Consider the following 27657-nt stretch of genomic DNA (forward strand, 5'->3'; position numbering starts at 1 on the left):
TGTATAAAAAAAGTATCACCCTGTCATTCCCAGGTCATGATTCCGAGTGTTAAGCTGGACTTTAGCCATGTTCAGTCTAAATGTGGCTCCCTGGACAAAATTCAGCACACGGCAGGCGGGGGAAACGTGAGTGCCTTCGCAGAAAATTCATTTCAAAACCTTTCTCCAACTTTAACCATTCTGATAAACATGTGTGTGTGTTGATTGTAGTTGTGCAGTATTCTCATCTTTATCTACTGTATTTGTGCGTCCTACATGCATTTGCCCCATTAATATGTGTTTGACTAGAGCACAGCATACAGTATCTCTGCATCGTGCACAAAATTCCTAACATAATATCCCTTTGCAGCATGCATGCAGGGTTGTCAGCTTATTGTTTTAACAGCACACTAATTCACATCACCCATGGACAATAAAGTTTAATTGAAGCACCTGCTCCCTGTAGCGTCACGTAACGCTTGTGTTCTGTGTTTGTTTGATGTCTGTGCCGTCACCGCTTGCTTTCATGTTAACCTCTCTCCAGGGAATCAGCATCTCTGTGGCTCTTGTGCGGAAAAACATTGATTGACTTATTCTGCCTTTATCCACAGATTCATGTTGTGTCATCTCAAGGCTCATTTGTCTCGTCCATTTTCTCCACCAGCTCTCTTTTTTGCCACAAAAATATCAGTGTTTTCTTCACCACATTTCATGTCTGTGACTTTGTAGCTTGCATCTCTCCAAGACGCTTCCTGAGCAGATTGTTTGAGTGTTTTTCCAGTTAACAGGGGCTGATTTGTGCGCTGTGCTGCTGCCCACAGGTCCAAATCCAGACCAAGAAGATCGACTTGAGCCACATCACTGCCAAATGTGGCTCCATGTCCAACATCCGTCACAGACCAGGTACTGTACAGGGCTCTTTTTAAAGCTACTGTTGCTTTGTGCTTATCCTTTATTTTACTTGACTTCCTGGATACTGAGCAGATGTTAAAAGACTCTTGTGATAAAAGCGTGGCTCACAGTGCAACCTTTGATGACTAGTTGTTCAAAGTTGAGGGACCAGTAGGTGTGATTTAAAGGCATCTGCTAGCAGACATGCAATATAATATTCAGAATTATGTTTTCATTTGTGTGTAATCACCTTTACATGAGAGTTGTGCTTTTCTTACCTTAGAATGAGTCGCTTGCATCGACCGAGAGACCAGTTTTTCTTCAAGAGGCATATTTCTAGAACAGTTCATAACCAGCTGTGTTTCCCGATAATTTCCAAGTGAATTTGACATGAACAAAAGAAAATGCAAGTTAAGCTTTTCTTTTTATTAGTTGCTGTCAGGAGGGCTACATGGGTGTAATAAACAGAGAAAACGAATCCAGAAAGAAAATTAGTTCTTTGCCAACTGCAGAAAAAGTTCGAAGAAACAAACAAAATTTTGTCCGTCTACGAGAGAAAGGTGCATCAAAGTCTTCATGAGATGTTTTCAATCAGGCAAAAAATATACAAATTCTTTCATGTCATGCCATTCGGAGATAAAGACAACAAGAGTCATGCAAGTCTATTGCTATGTCAGAACTTATTCAGAAAAGCTGTTTACATCTCCAATTTGTACGCAATCATCAAAAACTACTACATAAAACTGCAAAAACCTTGTCACGGTTTTGATGTAAATGCAATACTCATATCTCCGTAAAGCACATTATTGAAACATGGGTCCTGGCTGTGGAGAAGGCCTTTTACATTTTTACCAGCGACGACTGGTTTTGCGATTACGCGAGGCAAGGAATATCCAGTTTGTTGCAGTCTATCACCTCACCACTTGAGGCTACTAAATGCTACACACTGGTCCTTTAATGTGTTGGTATAATGCCAATGAAAAATTGCAAATAAATAGATTCATCACCTTGTTTTGTTTAGTTTAGGCACTTTTGTGTAGATGTGATAGAATACAGATGAAAGATGTGTACATTTACTGATTCTTAGCTGAATTGTATCATAATAATATGTGGTCATGCTGTCAATTGGTAATCTCTGTTAAAACTAATAATCCCAATGCAGTTGTGTTCGAAAGCGAACAATGTAAAGCATAAAGTTTGCTCTCATGTAACTTATTTGATATATTGGTGAACATATGTTTTCTGTGTTGTAGTATTTGTCAATTTTAACCATTTATGCACAGTATTAGGCAAGTCAAACAGCAGCCTGTGCAGTTTTAGAGCATAGTGTCCTTTGCTGAGATTCTTTGCCATCAGCATTGCCCAGGAGAAGAGCTACCCTGCAGGCGAGTGAAGCCTCATGTGTATGATACCTTTCTTCTTTTCTCTGCCGTCATCTTCCCAGGAGGAGGCAATGTGCGTATTGACAATGTGAAGCTGGACTTTAAAGAGAAGGCCCAAGCCAAGGTCGGCTCACTGGACAACACGGCCCACATACCTGGAGGGGGGAATGTGATGGTAAAAAAATGAAGCACGCAAAAAATCTTTAATATCAATTGTCATTGCCATTTTTTTAAATATATAAATAGAGAAAACAACTCTGACCTGAAAAGTCTTTATTTCCTCACCAGATCGAGAGCCACAAGCTGACCTTCCGGGAAACGGCGAAAGCTCGGGTGGACCACGGCGCAGAAATTGTCATCACCCAGTCCCCGGGGATCGAGACCGGGGGCACTTCTCCTCGTCTGTCCTCCGCAGGCAGCATCAACCTCCTGGAGTCACCTCAGCTCTCTACGCTGGCTCAGGATGTCACCGCTGCCCTGGCCAAGCAGGGCTTATGAGCTGACTGCGTCTGCTCCGGATACCCTCAAAAAATCCACACCATTACTCCTCTTCCAATCATTCACTCATAGGCATCCAGTGTTGTCCCAGGGTCTTTCACAGCAGTGTCACCCCCACACATTTCACCCCACAGGTTGTAGTTGATAGACCATCTCGCCCATCAACAGTCCTTGTAGCCCTTCCGGTGGGTTTTTAAAAACTGAATTCTTCAAAAATCTTCACTTACTCCCTGAAAACAGGCACGCCTGTCGCTCTATTTGTTTTTCATGCGTTTATTCACTCAAATATGGACTTTTCTGGTTTGTTTTAGCTGAACGCTGAGGTTTGAGTGGCTGTGATTGTCTAAAAAGGTGTTGGCAGTTTTAAGATTGTACAGTGATATTTTTTGTTCTGTGTATGAACAGCATCACCACATTCAACTTGTCCGTGGATAAACTTTTAAGGTGAACTCATGCAAAATGTCCATTTCGAATTTATACGGTACTGAATGCAAGATATAGCTACTAGATAGTAGAAGCTAGTCTTAAACATGCAACAGCATGAGAGACTTAACTTACAGAAATATGGTGTGTAACTGACCTGCAAAAGTATGGCTGATGAGCATGTCTGCTAAAATGTGACATTTCAAGTCAAACATGATTTTTTCTTTGTTGGATTTTAATCTTATGAGTTCCTGATATGTGCTGATTTGTTGGACAATTTGTGTTCTCTTGTTTGCTTTTTATATATACATATATATATATATATGTCACTGTAGTGGAAGTTGTTACAGTTTTGTACGTTTCCTGTGGCTGCTCTGGCTTATTAGCATTTAAATGTGGATAACCATTGCAGTTATGTCAAGTCAAGCGCTAAAAGGCTAGCTTTCCAATAGATTTTTTGTTTGTTTTATTCCGCAAACCAATTGGCTGCTCTTTTTTTGTTTGGTTTTACGTTAGCTCTGTGGTTTTATTAGGCTACAGCAATGCTGTTATGCTGGCATGGCAACTAAATGATAAATAAATTAGATATATTTGGAACAGTCTTAAACTTTTCAGTGTGAGTGTAAATGGCCAGGGGGGATTTTAGTGTCTATACATTAAGATCAGATCCCAAACACCCTGTGATGTTTCTCCTTTTGCAAAGACTCAATTGTACAATTTATTTGAATGGGTAAAGGGCCCAAAGATTGTTTTAAAAAGGAAAGTGTAAAGTATGAAGCTTTGTATGAAAACATTCCATTTGAGAGAGCAGCTGCCTGGTCCCTTTGTGTGATTGAGCCAGATTGTGTGGCTGTTTGGACCGTTGCAAGAAATGAAATAAACAATGAAGAATGGGAGTAACCCATTTTTTACAAAAAAAAGAATTAAAAAAGCAAAACTGTTCTAGCATATTCTCTGCTCACCATTGTGAAACTCTTCTACCCTTCCCTTCCTCCTGCCCTGATGTCACCTGCCTCTCCAGTGTTTTCTGTGCTTCCTCTATTCCTGCCTCCTTCTCTCCAGCCCCCTCTTTGCCTGTGTAAGTGTATTTAAAAGACCTTGTAGATGTGTGCACACTTTCCGATGTTTGAGACGTACTGATGACAAATGCTCCTACAGGATGATGATGACGAAAATAAAGAAAATAAAAACTGATTTGCTTTAGTCTTTTGTATGTATTCACAGAAAACATTGTCATCAGTTCATCTTTTCTACAGCTTAAAATAACAATATGCTGAAATATGTGCATGTTTGGTCTGTTTTTCTCCATTTGTTTGTATTTTTATTTAGTGAAAAACATGTTTTTAACATGAGAGCAAATACCAGGAGTCTGGAGGTTATCATTATTTATTCACTGACATGTAGTATGAGTTACCAGAGCGTTAAGCTTGTGCAGTGTTTCTGGAGGGGCGTTATTCTTAATATAATAAACATGATATTTTATAATGATTATCAAGATCTGACCATCAAAAGTTTTATGCACCAATTTTGCAAATTATCTACATTGATTTGTGTTGAAAATGTATTTATCGATTTTAAGAAAAGTGCAAAATTCAGACAATGAATAAATGTTACAGCACATACACTAAAGTTCAAAAGTTTGAGATCACTCAGGCAATTTCATTTCATTTTTTATGCATGTGCTAATATAATTTCACAAGGGTTATATAATCATAAATTATCCTTTCAAAACGATTTGTCAACACAATGTAGCCTTAGAGCACATGAGTGATGGTTTCTGGAAATGGGTCTCTCTACCCCTATGTAGATATTCCTTTAAAAATTAGCCATTTCCAGCTAGAATAGTCATTTACTCTATTTGCAATGTCTAGACTGTATTTCTGATTCATTTAATGTTATCTTCATTGAAAAAAAAACTGTCAAAAATAAGGACATTTCTAAGTGATTCCAAACTTTTGAACGTTGATGTACAAGAGAACATTCAAATGATCATTCTCCATTAAAGATCCCATTTAATTTTGAACGTTTAAATGCATCTTTTCAGTACTTGTAGACTTTGATTTTGACTGTACTCGTGTAATAGAGTTGTGTACGGTCGTGAGGTCGCTTCTCTAAGTCATCTGAATATTTATTTCCTGTTTGAAAGCGTCAGATTGTTGTCTTCTAGTAAACCACCTGGCTCATTTAAACTACCTGTTGATATTCTAATGGGGGCGGATTATCCCAGATGTGAATACACCATCCGGATGCAGCTCGTTTTGGGTTTGCACCGTTTATTGCTACAGTGATGCACAATGCAGAGAGGGGTTCGACATGGAAACATCTGGCTGCACACTGTGTCTTTAAGCTCCGCTAAATTAACACGCCGATCAACTGTCGCTGTCCAGTGAGGGAGGTGCTGAAATCAGAGCGTTCTCTCCGTCTCCCCACCACTACCTCCCTCCATCGCTCCCCCCACCCACTCTCTCTCTCTCTGTATCTCTCTCTCTCTCTCTCTCTCTCTGTGTGTTGCCGCCGACCGATCGACACTTGCAGCCATTTTACGCAGGACGAACCCAATCATGTCGTGAACGGAACCTCGCTGGTCACCTGGGCAAAGCCAGCAGCCGCTGCCGCCGCGCGTCCCGGTGGTCGCACACAACTAGGCGTGTAGGCAGGCAGGCAGGGAGAGGGGCACGGAGGCAGGTCCGGCCAAAATGGTGAAAAGGAAAAGCCTGGACGACAACGAGCCGGAGTGTGGGAAGGGAATACCATTTCCTATCCAGACCTTCCTGTGGAGGCAAACCAGGTTAGTGCTAATTGATAACAGGTGTTAAGGAGGACCAAGGTTTTGACAGCAGCCGTGGCAAAGTCACTGACTTCCACTTGAAATAATACCCGAATTTCCAATCCTAACATGCGTCAAAATGCATGTATTTCCTGCTCATCATTCAACGGGAAACCGTGACTTCACAGAATGGAGGAACATAGGCTGTATGTTTTGCAAGGTGTCAACTGTGAACGGATGCAGACTGCATGATGTCACACCTGTAAGGCAAAGTGACAGAGAAAGTAGGCCAGATCAAACAGAGTGCTCTGTGGATTAGCTGAAATGAAATGACTGCACGTGTTTGTGCAAAATGTTTGTTGAAGGACATTTTATTGTGTGACCTCCATTCATAATTTTTTTAAATCTCATGCAAGCATCTGTATGCATGTTTTTCAGCGCATTTCTGCGTCCGAAGTTGGGAAAACAGTATGAAGCATCTTGTGTGGTAAGTCATTTCATAATGCCATGTGCGTGATGAGAGGAAATAATCGCTCCCTTCCCAGTAATCTGTTTTTACCTTAATGCACCTGCAAATCAAGTGAGCTCTTGATTTTACATTTAGCAAATTAGTTTTTCCCCTTTGCTTCCTCCTATTACCCAAGAGCTAGACGCTTGGAAGCCCATATCCATAATGACGCCTCTCCAGATCCCTTTGGATCTAAACAGAGCTGCCACTGTCTCTCCCACAGGCATTGCCTTGCTTGGGGCCATGTGGGACATTTAGATTGTCAAAGAAAGAGGTCTTAGTTCCTGGCTGATGTCTCTCTTCTCCCTCTCTCTGGCTGCGTCCCCAGTCTTTTGAGCGGGTGCTGGTGGAGAACAAGCTCCACGGGTTGTCGCCGGCCCTGTCAGAGGCCATCCAGAGCATCTCCCGCTGGGAACTCGTCCAGGCAGCCTTGCCTCACGTACTCCACTGCACCTCTATCCTGCTGTCCAACAGGAACAAGCTGGGTGAGGACATGCAGGGCATATTTTACCACCGCTTTAAGCACTGAGCCGACTGAACAGAACATGTAGCTGATGTTCCTTCAGTTATTGGACATATGCAGAACAGTTTGATTTCATAATGCGTCAGATTCTGGATTGTTGGTGGAAAAGAAGAAAGTGTCTCCATTTAAATGAAAATCTGTTAAAATATGGGATGGAATTAGAATTTAATAATTATTTACAGAGCTCTAATAATTAGAAAAAATAGAAAAGGTGCCTCAGTCTACCATTGATAGAGATTTTACTAATGATTATTTCTTATTCTGCTGATTATTTTCTCAGCCGATGGTCCATTTTTGTATGTTAAATGTCAACAATAATACAACGACACATACATGACCCCTCCCATGCCCCATTCTAGCTTTCTAGGAGATTAGGAGGTAAAGCTTGAATAATACTTTTAGAAACCATGAAATCCATTGATTGAATATGGCAATCACTAATCCTGAAGTTAGAAAGGGTCACAGTGATACATAATTCGCCCACGTAAACACTAGCTTGTTATGCTGCTCTTCATCACCTAAATAAGCAGCACTTGGCATTAACCCTTGGGGATAATGTTAATGAATTAATATTGAGTGCTGCTTAGTTCAAGAATAACCTTGAATCCTAAACAACATTAACCCCTGAACCTTTGACCTCCCACAGGCCACCAGGACAAGCTAGGCGTGGCCGAGACCAAACTGCTCCACACGCTCCACTGGATGCTGCTGGATGCTGCCCAGGAGTGCAATCATGAGCCCAGCCTAGGCCATGGGTGGTCCGCTGGAAGCAGCAGCAGCGCCTTCCTCCAGCCTGTGGGGAACCAGGGTTCCTCCCCAGGGGCTCCTGGCTCCTGTTCAGGGTCTGCCCTCGGTGGATCGGGACCCCAGCACAGCGGTTCGCTGCTGGAGGAGGATGAACACACTCGTACTAAGCTGTTTCATAAGAGCATGGCCACAGTGGAGCTGTTTGTGTTCCTGTTTGCTCCGCTTATTCATCGGATAAAGGTCTGTACCTGCTGATACAAATGTGTACAGCCTTGGAATTGATTTTTGTAACAAAGTACCGTGCCAACACCTTTAGCATTCTCTGCTTCACCATACGCAGAGTTACTTTCTTCAGGAGATTTTATGAATTTGTCATTCTGAAAGATTTTCAGCATCTGTATGGAGCTACATTTTGGAAAGAATAACATACTAACTGGCAAGAAACTTGTAATAAACCCTCCACCACACTCGGGTCACCCTATGCCTATTGATCTGTGTGTACAACAGGTGAAAGGGTCAGGTTACAATACTCCTGGGATACTGTTTCCCAACAGTATAATGAATTATTGCAGCTTGCAAGTGATTGTGTCATACTAACAGTGTTACAATTTGCATCTTGTTTTGATCTAATGATGGCTAGACAGAAGAGAGGGAGGACTCATCTGCAAAGCTGCTTGTTTTATATACAAGACTGTAAATATGTCAAATTTTAGGAGTCGGACCTGACCTTCCGATTGGCCAGTGGTCTGGTAATATGGCAGCCAATGTGGGAGCACCGACAGCCTGACATCCCTGCCTTTACTGCCCTCATCAAACCTGTCAGAAACATTGTGACGGGTAAAAATTAATTTTAAAAAATGCAGCTTTATTTTTCTTGGTAAGAGTTAATTTATTTTCATTTGCTTATAATTAAAACATGTGTTTGCTATTCCTGTCTCAAAAGCCAAAAGGAACTCCCCAGTCAACAACCAGTGCAGCCCCTGTGGATCTGGCAACCCAGGTCCCATGGTGAGTAAGCGCTTTAGCTCAGATCTCATCCAATTTTGCTTCCCATGTTGACTGTGTTCGTGCAAGAGTTTGAGGCTTCTTCCCCTCCTCTTTGTTTCAGTGTTCCCTTTGGGGCTGGCTGTTAATATTCATTAGCAGCAGCCTTTTGGGAGCGTGGTTATACAGGGTCACGGTGGAAACCTTGTCTGTCTTTTAGCCTGTTAATCTACCAATCTGCAGTATCTGTTCATCTCTCACTTCCGCCCACAGGGCTTCCAGGTGGTTTGCGAAGCTGCCCAGTCGGCTTCCTCTTCCCCCTCCGCTGGAGAGCAGAGCTGTCGTCGTGGTAACTCGATTGAGAAAGGTGGCCCTTCCCAGCAACCCCCACCGGTCAAAGGCCCTTCCAAGAAAAAGTGAGCTCCGTTATTCAATTTCCACTCAAGAAGCAGTGAGGTAGTTAGCCTTTGCTTGTGCCTGCATCACTGATTTTTGATTAGATTGTTGCGCTGAAGCATCGTGTCCATTCAGGCTTGATGTTCAGCAGGAGGGGTCTTGTGGCTTTGTGTTTTATAACAAACACATACACATTGGATTAAAGAGGGGTAACGTCACTTGAGTTTAAATGGCTGTCTTCTTACTAAAGAAATAACTTATCCACATGATTGCACCACAGGTGTGTGCTGTAAATGTGGTTGCTGTCATGTTGTTTTAACACAAATGAAACACACAAAAGTAAATTTTTTAAAAATCATATAATCTTAATTGAGTCAAATCACACAGCGAAACCATCTTGTAGAATCTTATTAATCAATAAATGATTTTACTGCACACTAAGTTTTCATAAAAGCCTTCATAAATGAATAATTATTCATGCAGCCAAGAAGGCAGCCATTGGTGGAAGCAGTGCACAAGTGCAGTGATTTATAAGTGACCCACACTGACACAGAGCCGGTGCCATCATCTTGTTGATGGCTAAACATTTTGCCCTGCGGCACTGTCTGTCGAACACACTGCACAGCACAGCTCGCTCCACTAGCTTGTGAAGTGCTAGCATATATGAATAGCTCCTCCTTCCCCTGTGTAATGTGTTGCTCTAAGCAGTACTGTCTCCTCAGTCAGTACACACACACACAAACGCACACCGAGTCCTCGTCTTGCTTCAGCATTTACAGACCCATCTGACATTTGCCCGCATAACACGGGTAATTATGCTGAAGTAATGTGCTACATGTCTAATGCTGGCAGTGTCCCTGGCCTGGCATGACAGTGCCCTGGCTTGATTTGGTCTGCCGATGGCAAATCTGGCATTATTCGGCCTTTGCATGCTCAATCTGTGGTCTGTTTGGCATAAACAGGGCGGTTTTGACTGTCTGATTTTGTCACAAAAGTTTTGGTTATCTAAAAGCAGCAAAATATGCTCTGCAGATTGTCTCCAGTTAGAACATTTGCATTGCGTGCATGCCATGTGGGTGTTCATTGTTTTTAAAGTTAACCAAGGCAGTTCTGTCATCATCCTGAATCACCCAACTGGTGGGCTTAGAGAATGAGTGTTGTGAAAGAAAGACGTAGAGAGGTTCATAAGCCATCACTTGCTCATCTCGACTCATTCTGACAACCAAACGAGTCACTCCAACGCTTCTCCTGATCCCTCTGACAGCCAGCAACTGACTGAGAATCAAAATAAGCCTCAGTCGTCCCAAACTCCCCCCCCCCCCAATGCCAGTTGCATCCTCACACACCCGAACACCAAAGGATTTTTGAGCAGTCACGTGGCAATGCAGAGAGGAGAGATTTATCCCTACTGTTTCTGTGCACACACTCGGCAAGATGGATGGATTAATTGCTTTCTTATGTGTCAGTGGTGAGATTTTCAAGACACTGTTTAAGAATTGCAGGTTAGGCTGACTGCAAGATTGGAGAAGAAGTGAGCTGAATGTAAATTAAACATCCAGCAAGACAGAATTTCTGACATTTGAAGGGCTTTCGCTGTTAGAAAGATTTTTTTCGCACATGGAAGTTGTTGGATTCTTCATGTATTAATCAACAAAGACACAACTGACTCACTCCTGCAGATTTCAATCCAATAATCAAATCAAAATAGCCTCAGAATTTAATCAGTCTATTTTTACTCCATCATCTCAAGAGACCCAGTTTATATTTGCATCAGCTCCTCAACCTCTTGCACACACACACCTCTGCAAACGGATAAGATCATTTCCGGCATCAGTTCCTGTGATTAATGCAGCTTACTCATCCCGTGGCACCGCAACCCGTGCCTCTCAGTGCACTGCTGATGCTGAGGCAGTTTCCATGACAACCGCTGGCTGCTGCATCTCCTACCGCATGTAGTCGGGGGGCTGGGCCGCTGCCTCTCTGATGGCCCAGGGTGGCTGTCGTCACTCGGTCTCCGTGGCAACCTGACACAACAGCAGCAGGCACAGTGTGTACGTGTGCTGGCTAGACAGTGAAACATGATATAGCCTCCTTCTGCTGTTGGCTCTCAAAGTGATTCATGTAGATATCGACCACCTCTTCCTGCTCCATTTATTACCACAGCCAAGATTAAATGCCTTGCTCTGTCCCTCTCTTTCTTATGGTATCAATGTTCCTCCACAGTTTGCAGCACCCTATATGCTCTGCAGCTCGCCAAATCACTGACCTTCATTTCAGCTTATTTATAGTGGACTCACGTAGGCCGAGGCTCCCTCTCTCCCTGCTGCTCTCCCTATGATGCTGAAGGGGGACTCTGCCCTTGTTTACCATCCTCCTTTGATGCATTATTAATGAGCAGTGTGGCGGGAGTTGATGACATGCTAATATAACTGGAAAGGCCATGATACAGTGTAATTGTTGTGTTCACAGTCGGGTGACATAGGAAACTCAAAGACATGCAGAATCTTCCAATTTCAGTTTTATTTTGGCAACGTTTTCATTTTCCTTAATTTAGCAACTTGTTAGGCAGCCTCAAATAATGTCATTGCAGCTTTTTCTTCATGCCGCTCTATTCTCTGCCTCGTTAATTTGTCTTTTCCTTCCATCCCTGCCATTCTTCAGCTTCCGCTATCTGCTATTTTCCTCCCTTCATGTCAACAGTTTTGACTCATTTCTTTTCTGCTTTGGTACATGTAACATATACAGAAACTAGTAAGAGCAGCAACATGTCAGGTACCAGTTGTTCCTATTTGTACTGTCACCACTGATGTAAGACAACAATCACTGAATATTATGATTAACCCTCCTGTTGTCCTCATTTATGGGCTCCAAAAAACATTGTTTCCTTGTCTGAAAAAAATCCAAAAATTCTGCAAAAAATTCCCCAAATTTCTGAAAATTTGCAAAACCTTCAGGAAGAAAATTCTAATAATTCCTTAAAAGTTTCCCTTAAAAATTATCTTTTTAAAAAAATCCTCCAAATTTGGCAATACAATTCTTATAAATATTTTCAAAAACTGAGTAAAAATCTTTCAAAAAATCCTAAAAATATCTAAAATGATTACATGTATATCGGTAAACTTCTATTTTCTTTAACAACATTCACCTAAAAACTCTTAAACATTTTTAGCATTTCTTTTTTTTTCCCCACCAAAAAATGTTCAAAAACTTCCTGAAAATGTGGCCATCAGAAGTTTCACTGTGAAAATATATATATTTTTCCACATTTTCAAACTTTCAAACGGGTCAATTTTGACCCGCAGGACAACACCATGGTTAATAATAGAGAAATAGTTAAATTTATTTGACTTTTTAGATTTACGTAATTCCCAGATAATTTGAGAGGATTAGAAGCAGAGTGGACTAACCCACAAAAATTCCAAACTGAGTGTTATGTAAGTTCTGTACGCATTTTATGGTCTAGATTTTAGTGGCAAAGTGGTCTAACCCACAATCCAAATGCAGGATTACAATGGTGCTTCGAATGTTAGACCATTCTTGAAAACACAAAACTTTGAGCCTATTTTACTTAAAAACTACAGAAAGTGGGTTAGACCACTCTGCTTCCAAACGCTTCATTTCTGAGAGACATTACACAGAATAAACTGCACTGATATAGTTCCATTCATCTGATCCTAATGGTTTAACTCATTAAACTATCCTGGTCTCCTTCCTCTTCTAGAACATCAGCCCCTGCCGGCCTGCCAGCATCTCTGGCCCAGCGAGCACGTTATGCCACTTACTTTGACGTGGCAGTGCTGCGTTGTCTGCTACAGCCGCACTGGACCGAGGAGGGTGTGCACTGGGCCTTGATGTACTACCTGCAGCGCCTGAGGCAGATCCTAGAGGAGAGGCCTGAACGCACCCCAGAACCTCTGGTCACGCCTCTGCCACGCCCACGCAGCAGCTCCATGGTGGCTGCAACACCCTCATTAGTCAACACCCACAAGACTCAGGTAATGCCAAGAAGACAAAATATACACTGGACTTTTTTTTGGACATTTGTGGTATAAATGACAGAACTTGCGGAGAAACCTCTGGTCAAGCACAAGGCCATGTTTCTGTGGACAGACTGTCATTAAGGTACCTTCATATAGCTTTCAAAATGTTCATGCTGCTCTGTTTTTTAGGATATGAGTCTGAAATGTAACGAAGAGGAAAAATCTCTGAGCACCGAGACCTTTGCAAAGGTGTCCCTGACGAACCTCCGTCGACAGGCAGTACCTGACTTGTCCTCTGATTTGGGCATGAACATTTTCAAGAAGGTAGATATTGACATCCATATGTCCCCTTGGACATGCTAGTATGGTAATTGTGTTGTGATCAGATTAAAATCCCATAAGCAGTATGTATTAGACCACGACAAAAATGGCTGTCTTAGCTAGGTCAAGCACAAGGCATGTGCAGTTGATCAGTTTTCAGATTAGATTTGTGACTGAATATTCTGCCACTAGCTGTTCAACTTCTATAATGTGTTTCGAGTGTGTTTACAATATGTTGAGTAGCAACACAAAAGTTTGCAGCACTTAGAGGATTTGTGCTCTGTTTCAGTTTAAGAATCGGCGTGAGGACAGGGAGAGAAAGGGTTCCATTCCCTTCCATCATACTGGAAAGAAGCGTCAGCGTCGTATGGGGGTTCCTTTCCTGCTGCACGAGGACCACCTGGACGTGTCGCCTACACGCAGCACCTTCTCCTTCGGAAGCTTCTCAGGCCTGGGTGACGACCGTCGGACTCTGGACCGCGGGGGCTGGCAAGCCACCATCATGGGTAGGCAGACTGGTGTTCATGATGAGAACAGTTTGCATGGCACTAGTTGGCAGCCTTGCTTCCCCTCCACTAAGCTTTGGTGAGTCAGAGGATTCTGTTTGGCTGTCAGCTAGTGAATTAGGTCGGTTCATTAACATTGGTATTTGCTCTCACTGAGAGGTGTGATTAAAATTCGCTCAAGGCCAAAAGACATGTTTTGTTAACATTACTATCCAGAGTAGGTGACTTTCTAAAGCTTAATTTCCATAAACCTATTGAACCCTTTAGCTTAGCTGCTTCTTCAGTCAGTTTGCAGTAGCTATCATAATATATAATAGGGGAATTCCCATCTACTGTTTTAACCTACAGTTTAAGTTTTGTCCAGTAGAGTTTGAAGTTGATTGATCTTACCTTTTATAGTATTCCAACACAACCTGATGTCTGGGTCTATGTGATTTTCCACCTGAAATATAATTGTTACATTGCTTTTCAGGCAAATTCACACGGAGAGGCAGCACGGACACAGCTGCCGACGTAGACAGCCTGAGTGCCAAACATTCTCATTCCCACCACTCTCTGCTCCGAGACATGCCCGACCACTCCAACAGCCACAGCGATAACACTGTCAAAGAGGGTAAGGCAGAAATGTGGTCCAGGGCATTTAGTTGGAATCGATCTAAAGTCCTCAAAAAAGAGCAAGTTCTGGCTGATATAAGCAACATTTCCAAACAATACAGTCTTTAAAAGGGCTCTCTTGCAAACTTGCTGTCAGTATACCGATTTGTCCTTATAATACCCAACAAATCAATAGAGCACTGAGGATGTTACTTGCAGTCTTAAACTCTCATGTGTTGGTGCTAGGTAAAGTAGACCATTAAATACAAAAAATATATTTTTTTGAAAAAACTTAATTAAGGTTAGCATACATCAATAACTAATATCAAAATGATAGAAAATAATAGCACATACAGAGGCCAGCAGTGTGCATGAATAATGCCTGACATGCGCTTTTCATGAAAATATAGGAATAAATTAAACAAATTACACACAGCTAATCTTAGTACTATCTATTAGCTACAATAAAGGAAGGACAGAGGCTGCTGGCTGCACTGAGACCTGCTGAGCAGAGCAGAAATAGGACAGGATTATGTAACTGCAATCTTGTTGTGACAATTCTAATTTACACTCAGAAGTGTTTGCATTTGTCTCGGCTTCACACTGCTTGTGTGAAGTTTAGAGAGAGCAGATGATAAAATATAGGAGAGTGCAGATTCTGACATGAAATGCAGGAATTAAGAAATAAGTGCTTTCTTTATTAACAAGATTGTATAACTTGATACTTGAATTAAACCCCACATTAACCCTAAAGTCTAAACATAAGTATATAAAACATGTAATATTCATTACAAAAGTAAACTAAAAAGCATCAGCAATCTTTAAACAAACAGCAAATTTTGTTTATCTAGGTATAAATTTCTTAAGACCCATGCAAGCTTAAATACTTTAAAACCAAGAAAATAATCAAAAACACACACATTTTACAATTCTTCTTTAGTAAACTAAGTAAATTTATTGATTAAATAAGCATTTTTTGCTCTAAAATTACATTATTTCAGACTTGAATTTGTCTTGCAGTCAAGTACAGCACAAAAATACTGGGGACAGAAAACATACAAAGACATGTAAATCATAAATAAAAGCCATCATGCAAACAGATGTTAAGACAGCCTGTAAAACTAGCAGTTTAGGTTGTCATAATTGAACACCAGATCAATGGAAAAGAATATTTCCAAACACTTAAAACAAAGGATACAGAAACCATATATTGCCCCAATCACCTCTTGTGTTCAATGCATGAAAACCTTCCTTCTCCTGTTGTCTGCAGTTCGATCTCAGATCTCCACCATAACCATGGCGGCATTTAACACAACAGTGGCATCTTTCAACGTCGGCTACGCTGACTTCTTCACCGAGCACATGAAGAAACTCTGTAACCCTGTTGCTGTGCCTGAGATTCCTGTGGAGCCGCTGGCCTGTGCCAACCTGCCACGCAGCCTTACCGACTCCTGCATCAACTACTCTTGTCTGGAGGAAGGGGAGAATATCGAGGGGACCAATAACTTTGTGCTGAAAAATGGCATGTTGGACCTCACAGTGAGTCACTTTAGTGATCCCAAATACAATTAATAGAATCTGTGGCCTTCTTTGCTGCTTTATTTGCTTCTTCTTTGTCTTGAATATTGTTAAGAATTTAATAAAAATGTGTGTTGGTTGGATAAAAGAGCTTCACTAATATAAACATTATCTTTATTTTCCCCTCTCCCTTGTTTTTTAGGCTGTCTTGCGGGCTCTTTATGCCGTCCTCAGCCATGATATCAGTTCTAGGATCTGCGATGTGGCCCTGAACATCATCGACTGTCTGCTTCAGCTGGGCGTGGTTCCCGGTATGGGCAAGAAACTGTCCAAGCCTGATAACAAGGAGAACCAAGAGGCACGTGGCAAAGACGCGGCTGGTCAGGGCCTCGGAGGAGGCGCCCAGGGAGGCGGACCAATCGCTGGGGCAGGTGGAGGAGGAGATGGAGGTGGAGGCGGAGGGGGAAGTGGAGGAGAGAGTGGACAGGGGAGCAAGGATGATGTGAAGAATAATAAGGATAATGATAAAAAGGTGTGTTCATATTGCACATTTCGCAGTGGATGTCAAGCTCAGAAATGTGTTTGATATCTAAATATATCAACCAGAAACTCCTGGCTGTTTGTGTCCTTCTCTTCTTTGGCATGAACAGGAAGAGGGCTCTGGCCTCAGCACCCACCGCCTAGCGTTGACCATGCTGATAAAGATAGTCAAGTCCCTTGGCTGTGCATACGGCTGTGGCGAGGGGCATCGTGGATTATCAGGAGATCGTCTCAGGATGCAGGTCAAACTCCTTTCTGTACCTTGATGTACCCTCTTGTGTGCATATTAGAAGTTTCAACAAATCAACGGTTTCTGGTCCTGATATGTAATATAATTTCTATTAATTATTAACTGTATTGCTGCTTTGGTGTTGTAAAAGTTTCATGAAACCAAAATAAATCCTGCAAGGGTGCTGGAATGAACTTCTAGCTTTAGTGCAAAACAGCTGCAGCTCAATTTCAATGCAGATCAATAATTTTTTATTATTAGATGAAGTAGTATGAGAGAAATAAAATGTTATCTTGGCAGCTGCTATTTGTCATGAAAATCGATGGAACTGATGAAAATAGCACATGCTGTAAGGAAAGCCACTTCATTACTACCTCACTTATTTTTTTTAAATGAAGCAGGCCAGATTCCAGAACATGGCTTTTCTACATAAAAGGACTTTTTTTTAATGTGCCCTGTCCCAAATCTTTCCTTTCAGGCCCAGAACTGCCTGACTAGCCTGTACAAACTGGACAAGCTGCAGTTTCGCCAGACAATGCGCGAGTATGTCAACAAAGACTCCCTCAATAACATTGTGGACTTCCTGCATGCACTGCTGGGCTTCTGCATGGAGCCCATTACTGACAGTAAGTGCACTCACACAGTGGTGTGTGTGAGTGGTATGCAGATCCTGGAAAATAACTGTCATATGCGCTGAAAAAATGCAGAACCAGAGTAAATCTGGATTTGAACACCACCAGTTTTGAATGCTTGTACCAATCAGGTTAGAACTGATGCTGCAAAAAGTTGATATCCTATACAGCAGGGCTGAAATTAATGATTTTTTTTTCATTGATGAATCCTACCATTATTTATTCAGTTAATCAATTAATCGTTCAGTCTACAAATGTCAACAAACATGAAGTAACCAAGTTCACAGCCCCACTATTAGCTCAATGAGACTCTCCCAAGGTACAACAGTGCCTTGACATAATGCTAACATGCTATTGTTTAGCAGGTACTGTAAGCTAACATGTTTACCATCAAGTTTATTGTTTGCATGCTAATGTGTTAGCACTTTGTCATAACCAAATATCTGCAAAACTGCTAAACATCCCCATCAGCTTCAGCTGTTTTTGTGCTAATGGACAAACATTTGCATGCTAACAGGCGAAACTAAGATACTGAACATGCAAACATTAGCCTAATCTAAACATCAGCATGTTGGCATTGTCATAGTGAGCATGTTAACATCCTGAGTTTTGCATACTGGTCAGTTAAAGTAAAGATTTGGACTGATTCAGATTTTTACCCGAGGATTGAAATGGAAACTTTGATGTTTAATGTGAAAACATTTCATGCTGATTTTATCAGCTAATAATGCCACACATCTTATCACAGTTCAGATCCAGGTAATGTATTCAAATGGTTTTGACTGATCAACAGTTCAAAATTACTACAAATACTCACATTTGAGAAGCTATAGTAATGAACATATGCTCACTTTTTCTGATAATGGCTTAAACGATTAATTGATTTTCTAAATAGTTGTTGGGTAATTAATTAATTGTTTCAACATTACTGTGCAGTACACGCAAGTAAACTCTGTTTTTATATTCAAATCTATACTACACTCAGAGGTCCATTGTGGGTGCTGCATTACAGAAGAGTAGAGCATAAAAGGCTGGAAATTTTTGACAATCATGTTCTCGTGTGGCCGACAAAGCTGAATTGTCCTACGGCTGTCTCACCCCGCACTTCGACTTTGCATTCCAGCGCTATCTCTGTTTATGTATCTGTTTTTTCCCTTCCTCCTTCCACTTGTCTCTGCTTGTCTGTGTCCCTTTTTGTCGTTGTCCTCCTGCCTCCATCCTCCTCCTTTTTCTCCATCCACTTCAATGAGCTAAATCCTACCTTCCTTACTCACTCATCCATTCTGTACACTTGCCAATCCAAAGCTTTGCCCATTACATCTCTGCTCAATCAGTGGTTTGATCACTGAGCATTGAGACACATTGTACATGCCAATTCAGTTTTGCATTGAAATTTGAAGAATTTTGTACATAAACTACAATCAATAGTCATATCATACAAAATACAGTGTAATTGGCAAGTTACTGAACCGATGAGTGTTTTAATTCTGAAAGTGACCAGGGCACCTTGTTTAGTTTTGGTGTATGTGTCTTATTTTTGAGTGTGGCAGTCTGTGTGTGTGTGCGTGCGTGTGTGTGTGTGCGTCTCGGATTCACCTCCTTCCGGAGGTGGGGTGCCACTTCCTTTCTGACACCACCTACATGTCTGTGCTGGCCTGATGTCAATCAACTTGTGCCCCGCCTCTTTTCTCTTACAGAGTACGGCAGTGCAGGTGAGAGGTCCAGGAGGGCGAAAAAAAGAAACATCGGTAGATACACATGATCAATAATCAAATACAGTCAATAATATTAGCAATAATATGGTTATATTCACCTGATCAGACCCTTCCCTAGGCACCGCTTTCATTGCTGCACCCCTCACTCTGTCCAAAAGTGACAAACTCGCCTGCGATTCTGAAATTTAGACCTGAATGTCTGAATCTGGCTGATATTTTTTGCATACACAAGTTTCATCGAACTGGACCAAGACAATAAGGCCCCTACTGTATGTTTTTAAGCAGGCCTTAGTCACTTGCATGTATTCCTTATTCCCTACCCAGAATCCTTTTGAGTTTGCTTGCTCCCCATATGCTTTATAAACCCCTTTCCTTTGCCCGACCTACCCCCCTCCCTCCCTGTTGTATGGGCTCACTGTTTTATACTCTGGACAGCTGTCAACAATGTTCTCTCTCTGATCACTAAACCACCCCCTGTGTGATCTGTGGTCTTTCCTACCTCCATGTTGCTTCCAGACAAAGCGGGCTTCGGAAACAACTTTACTACAGGGGACAACAAGTCCGTGGCCCAGAATATGGAGGCGGTAGTGGTGGGCTGCATGTTTAAGTCGCTCATAACCCGCTGTGCCTCCACCACACATGAGCTGCACAGCCCTGAGAATCTGGTGAGTGGTGTGTGAGGTAATCTTCCTATCGGAGTTTATTTGTAGACTTAGTGGAAGTTCAATCTGACTTGCTAATGACTTATTTTATACTGGGCCAAACAAGAACAATCAGTCATTCAGACTTTTGTTAATGCTTTGTCATGTTGGTGTATCTGACTCTAAGGTATTCTCTTGCATTTGCTAAAACATACATTTCTAACAAAAGTCTGTCTTTCTATGTTATTGGACTTCTTTTAGAAAGGTCACCCCTGATCCCTGTTACAGATTCCTGGAACATCCATGAGACTCTGTATTTGTCAGAACAGCTGATGCAAAAAACACCACAATCTAACAAGCTGTTGAAATGTGCATGATCATTTTCCATGTACACAGCTACTAAATGCCTTTTCAAACCATCAGCAGGAGTGCTCAAAAATGTCTTTTGAGTCTTGGCAGATTCTCTGCAAGACAGCTGATACCTCTCACGGGGAAATTTTAACTTTCTTCTTGTTTCTCACAGGGTGACTGCTGCTTAGTGTCTTTGAGAGGCTCATGAGAGATCTGAATGTTTATTTTTTTAACTCCAAGACAAGCTTATTTATGCAGCATCCTTCAACCACAGTGGCAATCTAAGCTGCTTCACATAATGGAAATGCATGAGAAAAGTGTTCAAAACACAATGAACTAGCAACTTCCATTTACCCTTAGTTGTACTGGTCATTGAAATTTATATTCTTTCATAAAAAGATAATCGCAGCTATTTAATTATGGCAATATGACTATGGTAATGTTAGCTAGCAAGCTGTAACTACAAACTAGAGTCATTTTACTTTATTATAATAGCATATACTTATTTATATTAATTTTAAATGCAATGCTGTGTAAACAACTAGCAGTTAAATGCCATTATTGTGAAGTTAAAAATACAGTGAAAGCTGAAGTTAATATAATCTAAAGTAGTCTTGCTGTGTACCATAAATGAACTGAATAGCTTTGTTTAGTGGTGGTTGTCAGGAGACAGTGTATGCCTGACAAAAATGGACTACTTGTGTGATAATACAAAACTCTGTTTACTTACAAAGTAAAAAGCAAAATAAAAATAGGTTTCAATGCTGACCTTAATTTGTTAGCACTGCTGAATTCATATAACCCAAATTATTATCAAATACTGCATGCATCCTTGCTAAATCTACTTGGATCGCTCTGAAGTGCCGTGGCCTCTCTGTGGTGCCTGGAACGCCTTAAGGCTGGCATGACTGGAGTAGGTTGGCGGATGATGACACACTTTTCAGAGCAAGCTTTTTCATGGCATAGAATCAGAGGCCACCCACTCACAAGCTGGAGCCGGTGCCTTGATAAACTCAAGCTTGCTCCTTCACACCACACACATTTATGAATATATGCATGTGCAAAACACACACTGTTTGATGCTAAGTGCAAAGTAATATAAGCAACATTCTGGGTCCGAGCTGTGAGTTTTCTTTGTGTTTTTCTCCCTCTGACACACTTTCTAATTCACACACCATTTGACTTGTACATCCCTCAGTTTCACTTTGATTGTCATCCTCCTGCTCAGGGGCTGTACTGTGACATTCGCCAGCTGGTCCAGTTTATTAAAGAGGCCCATGGAAACGTGTTCCGCAGGGTGGCACTGAGTGCACTCTTGGACAGCGCCGAGAAAGTCACTACCACCAAAAAACCCGAAGAGAAAGAAGAGACAAAACAGGCTGGACCCAAGAGGTAGTGGCCAAAGATGGTCTAAACAGCATATTGTTTTGTCCGATTATACAATCGTTAAATATAGGTCCATGACTGCTGAAGTACCTTTGAGCATAGACCTCAAAATCCTTCCCCTTATATGTGGCAACAGACTACTTCTCATCCAGTCACAGTGACTGGTAGTGTAAGATTTTACTTTAAGATTTCTCCCTTTCTGACAAATCAGAGCTACGCTTCTCATCACTGCTTGACTTTTTATTTTTTTATGTTTTTTCTGTCCTGTCTGCATCTATTTTACTTGCTTGAGTGACTGATTTGATGTTCTTATTTCTAAAACAAGATGGCTGTGGCACACTGAAGAAGCCTGCCAGGAGACACCTCTACTGCCACTTCCTGTGACTACCAGATTTGTAATAGAAGTCACATAAGAGCATTAAAGCGATGAAATGTCCAGTGACTTTTATTTTATTGCAAATTTTGGATGAATAAAATTACTATTTGTCACATTATGCTTTTAGGCTATAAGGTCATGATTTCCACTTTGAAGTGGCAGTACCCAGTGTGCTACATCCATGTCCTCTGGTCATCCAAGTCCACTAACATAAGATGTGACTTGCAGTCGCAGTTGATTTGTCAGAGGAGCTTACTGTCTTGTCATGTACAGAAGCTCACACAGCACCCACAGCAGTTTGTGGTGGTTAACTGAGCTTTGAAGTTAGAGCCAGTTAAAGACACAGTTTGAACGATGACCAAAATCAAACCTGCCTTGGACTGTTTGAAACATGCAGGAACTATGCAGAAATCAGTGCATGAGTTTCCCCCACAGAGGTGAGCTATATGAAGTAGCAAGTCGGAACACACAGAAGGCATATCAAAGGATCAATGCTAAATGTCATTTCCCTGAACAAATAACACTTTCAGTTTTTGTGGGAGTCATCGCTGCGTCAGGAGAGTTCAGCTGGTGTCTGAATCATATGGCCTGAGCGCTCTGTCTGTGTGTTGGGGTGTGTGTGCGCGCAGGTCAGAGGCGGGTGTGTCCGGGGAGAAGGGTCAGGTGTCCAGTGCTGCAGATGAGTGTCGCAGCTACATCTCCAGCAGACCCCCCCAGACACCCGAACAGTGAGTGTCCACCTCACAGCATCTCCATATAGCACCATCTATGTCGAGCCCCGCTGCCATTTCTCTGCTCAAAATAGGAAAACTTCCTGTTGCTTCCTCTCCCCCTTTAATTAAGAACAGCCTACATTGCTGAATATTAAATTTACATTAAAAAAAAACTGTAAAAACTGAAATTAAATATCTGTTTTCTGAGATATTTTTGTCCTCATGTAAACATTCAAATCCTCTAGCCCTTCTCACCCTTTCTTAACCTGCAGTGAAGAGCAGATTCCGGGTGCCCTGCTGGGCAGGAAGGATTTTTGGAGGAAAATGTTCAAGTCGCAGAGTGCCGCCAGTGACACCAGCAGCCAATCAGAGCAGGACACCTCAGAATGCACCACTGCACACTCGGGCACCACTACCGACCGGCGCTCTCGATCCAGATCCCGTCGCATTTCACTTCGCAAGAAACTGAAGCTGCCTATAGGTAAAGGGGGGTTATTATTCATCCTCTAATTAGAGTCTTAAGATTAAAAAAGTTGATTTTAAACTTATACATGGTGAAAAAGCAATAAAAGACAAGGTACCTTTAATTCTTGCTTATTGATGGAGGCTTAGGTAAAGTAAAAAAAAAGCTAATTGCTACCCTGATTGCTAGTGTTGCAGCACTGTCAGTTACAAATATCTATGCAAGTAAAGCTCTTGTGATTGAAAGGGTTCATGTACAATATTTTACTTTTGGTATGTTCTAAATGTAGAAGAGTGTAACATAAAATTGAATGTGCAGCAACAGCCTTAAATTCTGATACGTTTTCAAGATCTTGTGCACCAGTTGTTGGAGGGTTTTTTTCCCCCACTAACACAAAATAAATGTTAAACTTTGTCAGATGCTTCATGTCAAAAATGCTAGATATGCTCAAGAGATAGGCAACCTACAGGAAATGTCTAACAAAGCTTAGAAATTATTTGTCATATCCAGTCACAGTATGCATTTCCATGACCCTATCTCATTGCATTTGATGTCACTTTAAAATCCATGCTAACATGATGTGTTTGTATGTCCAACATTGTAACACTGCCTGCCATGAGGCCAAGTCACTTCATCTATTTGGTCTGTTTTGTGTTCCTTTTTGTGCCTTAGCATGCCGTCGGACTGTTCGCCTGCCACTCACTCTCTCTGTCTTACGTATGTGGATGTGGAACCATCTTCATACAGTACTTGTGTCATGTCTGTTTGTGTTCGTCATCTCACATGGTGTGCACGGCGTTCCAGACCTGGGTCAAATTGTATTTGCAAATCATGAATCCAAAAGTGCATTTTTGTAGGGGATAAACTAGCCTTATGAACAAATGAACACAGGAGCAATGAGCTACGGCAATAAAGGCTAGTGTGAGCTGATAAGATGGAGCTATAAAAAAAACTAAAACCAAAAACTTAGCTTTTACCATTATTTCAAATTTGTTGCCACACATACATTAAATATATTACCCTGTATTAAGTAATATCGTCATTTATAATATTGACTTTTATCAATCCATCTAGTAGCAACATCCATAGACTGTATATAAAAAGTGAACATATTTTGTGGGTCTTAAAAGTGAAGCCAATCTGGAAGTTGCTTAAACCTGCATTCTTTGTGACAACCAACAGGGGGCGATTCCTCTGATTGCAAAGGGTGCTCCGATTGTATAGAAATCTGAGGAAAATTACCCTTATTCTCTCTTGATCTGATACCTCAGAAAGCATTTTCCGAATGGATTTAAGGTCTAAACACGAGTTTGAAGTGTCCTTAAAGACAGCATAGTGTTTATTTTGCAAATTATGGTCTCAATTAGAAAAAAATTAAAGATAAAGTAGGATATGTTTTAGAGCATGGCTGCTCTATTGCTGAACATAGTTTCTTGAGTTCCTCTACCATCCATCCTTTGTATACAATCTGTGGCTACACCTGCTTATCCTAAAGGCTCTAGACTGTAGAGGATAAGGAGTCTGTCCCACCAAACTTTGGTCACCATGCTGCATGCTTCATACAATATCAATTATATTGGAATTTTTTAAATATTTGTGTGGACAGGCATATCAAAATAGATTTAAAACTGTAAATAATTCACTACAGCGTTCACAATTTACAAGTATTATGTAGGCTTTGTTCTACAGTAGTTATTTTGTTTATGGCATTAAATGAAACCATTCTGTCAGTTATGCAGTTTGCAGTCAGCCTGAAACACTTTAAACACTTTTGTCTGAGTTTCATTACTTTAGCACGTCTCGCTTTTCTGATTTTACAGGGAAGCCTCTTCCATCTGGCGCCTGCTATCTGTGAATGTATTATGAAACTGTATTTGCAAATACCACTCAGCCATGGTCTTCTGCAAGCAATAAAGTCAAATTTGTACCTTTTCTGCAACATTTTTGAATGCACTTCAGTCTGTCAATTTTTGACTTTAAACACCCTGAATGTGTGCATCTGTATAATAACAATGAGTGAATGCTCTTGCTCTTGTTTGCCCTAAACTTCCTCTATTTAATCCTTGTTTGTGTGCATGTAAACTTGCATTCCTAACCCAGTGTCTACTGTAGATTTATGGCTTTACAAGTTTACTCTGAAGTATTAGATGTTCATGTGCATTTTCTTTTTTAAAATCGTGTCTCCAGGTAACTGGCTGAAACGCTCCTCTCTTTCTGGACTTACTGATGGTGTGGAGGACCTGCTGGACATCAGCTCAGTGGATCGACTCTCCTTCATACGTCAGAGTTCAAAGGTCAGGGCGTTGACAGTTCCTGTTACAGTTACCAGAGCTTGCTACAGCCATCAAAAACAACTATCCTCACACCTGGAAGCTCACAGCTCCAGCTATCATGATTACTGTATTTTTTTATTTTATTTTTTAAGACCTTGAATGTCTAAAATTGACTACTTTTGATTCAGGCAAAATAAATAAGCAAAAAAAAATTAGTGTAGGAAAAGTTTGAAACACAACATGAACATTCAACTTTCAATTGTAGAAAGTAAAATTGTAAAGGTGGCTAACCCTCTGAGCCCTCAGGCAGGTTCTGGGCATTGTTGCTACATTTTTGCTCTCTGTGGACTCATTTTTTTCTGTAATGTGAAGTCCTGCATATCTATGAAACGGTACAATCAAAGCATTAAATGAAGAGAAATCCAAAAATTCCTTATGTGCAGTATAACAAATTTATACTGCATAAGGTTGAATCTATTTTTTTCCAAGATTTTTAAAAGCATGGAATCACCACGCACAGCATTTTGTCAAGAGTACACAGATAGTGTGAACACTGAAATAAAGTGAGGGTTCTAGTATAGATATTTTACTATTTACATTTTTGTTTGTTTTCATACTTGTCTTCTATCTGCTATGTGTAAACACAGCCTGCAGTACACCCCTGTTCAGGTGAAGTGTCCCTGAAGTTTAGTCACATGTCACTAATGCTGCTTTTTGCTAGTTGTTAGTAGTAGTTTTTACAGAATCTGATTCAAACAAACAGTTTGTTTCTGGCATATTTTTTTTAAATGAGATATCTGGAATAAATAGAAATGTGATGAAATATTAGAGTTTTTAGGTGTAGATTTGGTTCTGCTGGGTCAAAGGATCAACAACTGTTGGAATCTTGGACAATCTGAGTGTTGTTTTTTTACGGTGTCTTCCCCAGATAAATTGTGGAATTTTGGTGATTTTTCCCCCCTCCCCCCAAAGACAACATGCCTCTTAAGTCCACCTATGGATTTTGGGATTAGGATGATTAAATGCAACATTTAAAAGAACCAAATTACATGAATCTATAGATCTGATTTTGGGTGTCGGGTTAAAAACTGTCTGCAAAACCATTTGAGACTTTTTGGTTATATTTACTCTAAGTTGCCGATGATTTGACTTGCTTGCGGATTGCCTCGTTTGTGTGTCTGTGCCTGCATGCTGATTTGTGCCAGGTGAAGTTCACCAGTGCTGTGAAGCTTACTGAAGGGGGCGTGGCAGGGCCGGAGTACGGCAGGGACGAGGAGGAGAATTTCTTCAAGCGGCTCGGTAAATGGAGGTCTGGCAGGAGGAATCCATCCAAGCTTCACCACACAGAAGAGAAAGATGGTAGACCTCCCCCACCCTGGGGTGCCCCTCGCCCACCCACGCCCATCGTCCTTTGTCTATTACTCTCTCTTTCTGTCCCCGCCTCTGTGGTGTCATGTCTTGTATCACCTCACAAGTCGTGGTCTGCCAGTTCTTCCGTCCACCATTCTCCATGTCAGTTCTGCCGGATAGCTGCCCGCTACACTCTGTCTGCCTGAACGCATTATTTTTAACCCATCAGAGTGTCGAGCACATTTAGTTTTGGTCATTTTTCCGGATGACCAGCTTCAAATTAGCCTCCAGAAAGTTTGTGTACAACGATGCATCGATGACACTTGAGAACAAAACTATTAGAAATATAAAGATGAACTCGCAAGGAGTAAAACACAACCCTGCTTAGTCAGAAATGCACAGTTGTTTTTATTGCACCATCCTCACATTATCATAGGTAGAGGTGGCTCATGTAAGACAGTGATAGCAAACTTTGCAGGCCCAGGTTACCGTCTTTGATTCTTCTTGACTTGTGGTACTGTCAGTCAATGTTTTAGCATATTACACTTAAACAAATTGTTGGTGTTATCATAAAACTAAACGCACCAAATCACCATTGAAGACATATTTGTTGGTTGCTTTCAGGGGAAAGATAAGGAATTAAGTAATTATCCTTTGATTCAACATAGACATTTAGCAGGCTGGGATGCTCTAGCAAATAATGCACTTAATATATAGAGTTGCCATCCCCACTCTCACCCAACTGGTCAAGGCAGATAGCTGCCACAACCTTTAAAACACATATGTAATCTAGAAATCTGCATATTGTACTATACTGAAGCATTATCCTCTCTTTAATTTTGAAAAGCTTCAAAATGTCAAACGCCTCATATTCAGATCCTTCGTGTCATCAATGCAGTGTTATTCTCTAACTTTTCTGAACAAAAATTGTGCAGAGATTTGCTATAAACATCCCAAAGCCAGACATTCAG

General features: G+C 41.2%; 2 protein-coding genes across 30 annotated transcripts in view; both read left to right on the top strand.

Moving 5' to 3' along the window:
- LOC110959803 (microtubule-associated protein 2) overlaps positions 1-4367 on the top strand; it is an 84094-nt gene extending 79727 nt beyond the window's left edge. For 9 of the 10 annotated variants that reach the window (XM_022206782.2, XM_022206786.2, XM_022206785.2 and 6 more), the window contains 4 exons: positions 34-126; positions 801-882; positions 2315-2427; positions 2541-4367. In XM_022206782.2, the coding sequence (XP_022062474.2) occupies positions 34-126; positions 801-882; positions 2315-2427; positions 2541-2750 (498 nt within the window). In that variant the 3' untranslated portion in view covers positions 2751-4367. Of the gene's footprint in view, positions 1-33; positions 127-800; positions 883-1153; positions 2289-2314; positions 2428-2540 lie in introns of those variants that run through there. The other variant, XM_051941890.1, reaches the window with a different exon arrangement.
- A 1185-nt stretch (positions 4368-5552) lies between these two features.
- LOC110959802 (protein unc-80 homolog) overlaps positions 5553-27657 on the top strand; it is a 52925-nt gene continuing 30820 nt past the window's right edge. For 8 of the 20 annotated variants that reach the window (XM_051941856.1, XM_051941858.1, XM_051941859.1 and 5 more), the window contains exons 1-22: positions 5554-5961; positions 6379-6427; positions 6777-6933; positions 7618-7958; positions 8432-8555; positions 8662-8726; positions 8976-9118; positions 12820-13093; positions 13268-13402; positions 13689-13905; positions 14378-14518; positions 15770-16038; positions 16220-16549; positions 16668-16799; positions 17265-17412; positions 19116-19166; positions 19650-19798; positions 21354-21517; positions 22517-22615; positions 22873-23081; positions 25251-25357; positions 26542-26695. In XM_051941856.1, coding sequence (XP_051797816.1) covers positions 5870-5961; positions 6379-6427; positions 6777-6933; positions 7618-7958; positions 8432-8555; positions 8662-8726; positions 8976-9118; positions 12820-13093; positions 13268-13402; positions 13689-13905; positions 14378-14518; positions 15770-16038; positions 16220-16549; positions 16668-16799; positions 17265-17412; positions 19116-19166; positions 19650-19798; positions 21354-21517; positions 22517-22615; positions 22873-23081; positions 25251-25357; positions 26542-26695 — 3550 coding nt within the window. In that variant the 5' untranslated portion in view covers positions 5554-5869. Of the gene's footprint in view, positions 5962-6378; positions 6428-6776; positions 6934-7617; positions 7959-8431; positions 8556-8661; positions 8727-8975; positions 9119-12819; positions 13094-13267; positions 13403-13688; positions 13906-14377; positions 14519-15769; positions 16039-16219; positions 16550-16667; positions 16800-17264; positions 17413-19115; positions 19167-19649; positions 19799-21353; positions 21518-22516; positions 22616-22872; positions 23082-25250; positions 25358-26541; positions 26696-27657 lie in introns of all 20 variants that reach the window. The other 12 variants (XM_051941877.1, XM_051941873.1, XM_051941875.1 and 9 more) reach the window with 6 other exon arrangements.

This window comes from Acanthochromis polyacanthus, chromosome 22 (genome assembly GCF_021347895.1).
Source record: "Acanthochromis polyacanthus isolate Apoly-LR-REF ecotype Palm Island chromosome 22, KAUST_Apoly_ChrSc, whole genome shotgun sequence".
NCBI lineage: Eukaryota > Metazoa > Chordata > Actinopteri > Pomacentridae > Acanthochromis > Acanthochromis polyacanthus.